General features: G+C 45.3%; 1 protein-coding gene across 1 annotated transcript; it reads left to right on the forward strand.

The window, feature by feature from the left end:
* The first annotated feature begins 1,013 nt into the window (after nt 1–1,013).
* LOC109862614 lies at nt 1,014–3,779 on the forward strand. The gene has a single exon (XM_020442695.1). It carries the CDS (start codon nt 1,014–1,016, stop codon nt 3,777–3,779), a length of 2,766 nt encoding a protein of 921 aa, XP_020298284.1.

Consider the following 3,779-nt stretch of genomic DNA (forward strand, 5'->3'; position numbering starts at 1 on the left):
TATAAAAATAATAAGGCTCGTAAAGGATCCGCCGTACTAAAGCCCGGTCAGAAACCTGCTATCAGGGCCATATGTAACACGACGTTACATTTTTGATCAGGGCGCTGTCAGGCTGCCTTAACAAGACCTTATCAGGCAACAGGACAACACCTAACGCGCCCTTCTTAGGGCCGTGTTTGATTTTCTACTCGGGCACCTATATACCCACTCCTTCCAACCACTCTCTTACCCACTCACACACAACACACATTCCAACCACTGGCCAACTTTGACACAAAAAACCAAAATCACACTCTATGCTATCCACAATCGCTTGCTACCTCGCTGGCGGAAACAGAAGTCCAGTGAACAAAGTATTGTAAGAAATAAATGAGATTAGCAGTTGGAATCAGCTGTTCGCGCGCACATACGCGTGTCACGCTCATTTAGCGTGATCATTATACAGGCAAACAGCACTCGCTGGTGATCGGGCTTGCCGATCATTCCCGATTCAGGACCAGAGANTGCCGGCGAATCTGCGGCAGGATTCATTCGACTTGGAGCAGCCAGGACCTGCAATTCCTAGGCAGCTAGTATAACCGCGCATCTAAGTTCTGTATATCAGTGATATTAAATAAAAGTGTTATAAGCACCTTGATCTACATATTAAATAAAAGTGTACTGTTTAATACCCGTCACTAGAACACTGTTTCCTTACAGTGTTTTAATCTCAGAAGTGGGATCAGAACGGAGTTTCTCGCTGAAGAAAAAGAAGTGAGTTCTCAGTAGCACGGCAGTGAGTGTCCGTGTTATCTGTTTTTGGGACACTGTGACGGAACATTAGAAATACGCACGCGAAAGCGAAAAAAAAAAAAAAATCAAAGCAAGTTAGACACGTTGCGGCGACAGGGAATCGGCGGAGTAGTGTCGGTGTCGTTGGTGTTAGTACCTGTGGTATTGTTTCGCTGTAATTGTGCGGTGCGCGCGGTTAGTGCATGCCAGAAACACGGTCGGTGTCTGCGCGGAAAAAGAAGATGGAGCGGCAAGAGCTAGAAAGCCTAACGCTCGCTCAGCTTAANGAAGAAGCGAGGTGCATGGGAGTGGCGGTGTCGGAAGATCGGGCCAGGATGTTAGAAGCGATATTGTCCGTCATAGAACGGAGAGGAAGGCCANATGCAACGTCGCAGGGAGAGGCGAGGTCAGCCTCTGCGACGGCGGCAAGATCGGCTGGAAGCTCTACGGCGTCCGACGGAGCCGACGACACGCCGTCCATGCATCAGATTTTGGCTGCGTTGGCGATGCAGATGCAGCAACAGCAGCAAGTGTTGGGGCAAATCTTATCAACGCTACAAGACGCGAATGGAGGAGCGTCGCTGCGTCAGCCTAGAGCAGAGGCGTCGGCTCGAGAGAATCGGTCTCCGTCGGCGGAAGCGGAGAGCCGGGGAAGTGAGAACCACCCGCAATTGCAATTGTCGCTTATGACGGTGTCTTCAGCCCACGCGGTAAAATTATTAGCTTCACAAATACCGGAATTTTCGGGTGCTGAGACAGAAAATGTGCGGCAGTGGGTGCAGCGAGTGGAAAGAGTGGCTGAGATACATTCGGCGCCACATGGAGTGATTTATCTGGCAGCATCANATAAATTAACTGGCTCTGCTAAAAAGTGGTTTGATCATGGAACGCGGAATATGTTCGAGTCGTGGACTGCGTTTAAAGAAGCGCTTGTTAGTCGATACAAGAGAAAAATCATGTTTAACGTGACCATGCAAAGAGTGGAGGCACGTAGGTGGAATTTTTCTAAGGAGTCTTTCCACGACTACGCNCTGGACAAACTTTTGTTAATAAATACATTAGATTTGTCGGAAGATGAATCGATTCACCTGCTGATCAATGGCATTGGAAGCCGTTCGTTGAGGGGCACAGCGGCTTCAATCAAAGCAGAGACAATCGATCAGTTCCTGGAGGAAATGCATAAAGTAACGTTGGCCACAGGAGTGGNAAGTGAGAAGAAGTGGTCATCGTCGAAAAATAAGGACGCCCAAGGGAAGTCGGGCGGGAAGATAAACACGTCGCAGAAGACGAGTGCAGAGGCGTCGAAGGCGGCGATTGTGTGTTTTTTCTGTAAAGAAAAGGGGCACAGAAAANCGGAGTGTCCGAAGCTGACTAAGCGGAGCGAGGCAGGAGGGACTACGGGGAAATCATCTTTGTTGGCGGCAGTTTTCACGGTGCAGGAGGGCACGAGCGAGGATTCATCGACTACGGTAGCGTTCGTTTCAGCGGCAAACGGTAGGAAAGTTTATTGTAACGGCTCTCCTGTAAAAGTAACATTATTAAATTCAAATCGGTGTAATTTGTTCGCGCTAATGGATACGGGTAGTCCGATATCTTTCATTCGAAGCGATGTTTATGATAAGGACAGTTTTTCTGAACCGTTAAGGTCGATAACAAAGGCTTATAAAGCGATAAATAACAGTCCGGTGGGAATAACAGGTATTGTTCGAGCTTCAATAGCGTTGGATCAGCTGCCTGACGGGTTTANTGAGGCTGAATTTCACGTGCTCAGCGATAAATCGGTAAACACGGACTTCGTGATCGGTAGAGATTTCTTGCAAAAACATCGTTTATCTTTGATATATCAACCGACTGTTGCGGACGTAGAGGTCAAAGTGTTTACGTTTTCAGAAGTTCTACCTGTAGATGTTGTTTGTGAGGTTTCAAATTCTCATAACGATTTAATNGAGCAAATTCATACTGATTTTGATCTTGAAACGGATAATAAATTAAAATCATTGTTGCGTGAGATCGATCAGGCGGATGATCCTCCGTTAGAAGATGATTACCGTGTGTCCGTGAATTTGAAAGACCAGACGCCGTACGCGTATGCGCCTAGAAAATTAGCCTGGTCGGAACGGAGTCAACTTAGTGTAATTACGGACGATCTACTAAAGCGAGGAATAATTAAACCGAGTACGTCTCCTTTCTGCGCTAGAGTGGTACCGGTAAGAAAAAAGGACGGTTCCTTGCGNCTATGCGTCGATTTGCGTCCACTCAATGACAAAGTAATCAAACAGAAGTACCCGTTNCCGCTTATTGAAGACTGTCTGATAAGAATAGGAAATAAAAAAGTTTTTACGTTGTTGGATTTAAAAGATGGATTTCACCAGATCCAATTACATGCAGACAGTACTAAATATTTTTCCTTTGCAACGCCAGACGAGCAGTTCGAGTACACGAGACTTCCGTTTGGTTACTGCGAAGCACCGGCGGAGTTTCAAAAGCGCATTGTACAGATTCTCCAACCACTAATTAGACAAGATAAAGTTATCGTCTATATGGATGATGTACTCATTCCGACAGATACAGTGAAACAAAATTTAGTAATTCTAGAAGAGGTATTACACATTTTTAAGAAATATAGATTGGAGTTAAATTATAGAAAAAGTCAATTTTTAAAGAAACAAATAGAATTTCTAGGATATAATCTGTCGCAAGACGGAATGACGCTAAGTCCACGTCACACAGAAGCGGTGAANTTATTTCCGCGGCCGTTGAACGTAATGCAGGTCCAACGATTTTTAGGACTAACAAATTATTTTAGAAAGTTCATTAAAAACTACGCGGCTAAAGCGAAACCTCTTCAAGATTTATTAAAGAAATCGGTTTTGTTTGAGTTTTNACCGCATTGTATTGAGGCGTTTGAAACGCTAAAAAAAGAGCTTACTTCGTTCCCTGTTTTAAGATTGTATAACCCGGTTGCCGAAACCGAACTACACAGTTTGTCCGGAAAGTTCCCGGACTGA

Source organism: Pseudomyrmex gracilis, unplaced genomic scaffold, assembly GCF_002006095.1.
Source record: "Pseudomyrmex gracilis isolate BER0280 unplaced genomic scaffold, ASM200609v1 scaffold_2071, whole genome shotgun sequence".
NCBI lineage: Eukaryota > Metazoa > Arthropoda > Insecta > Hymenoptera > Formicidae > Pseudomyrmex > Pseudomyrmex gracilis.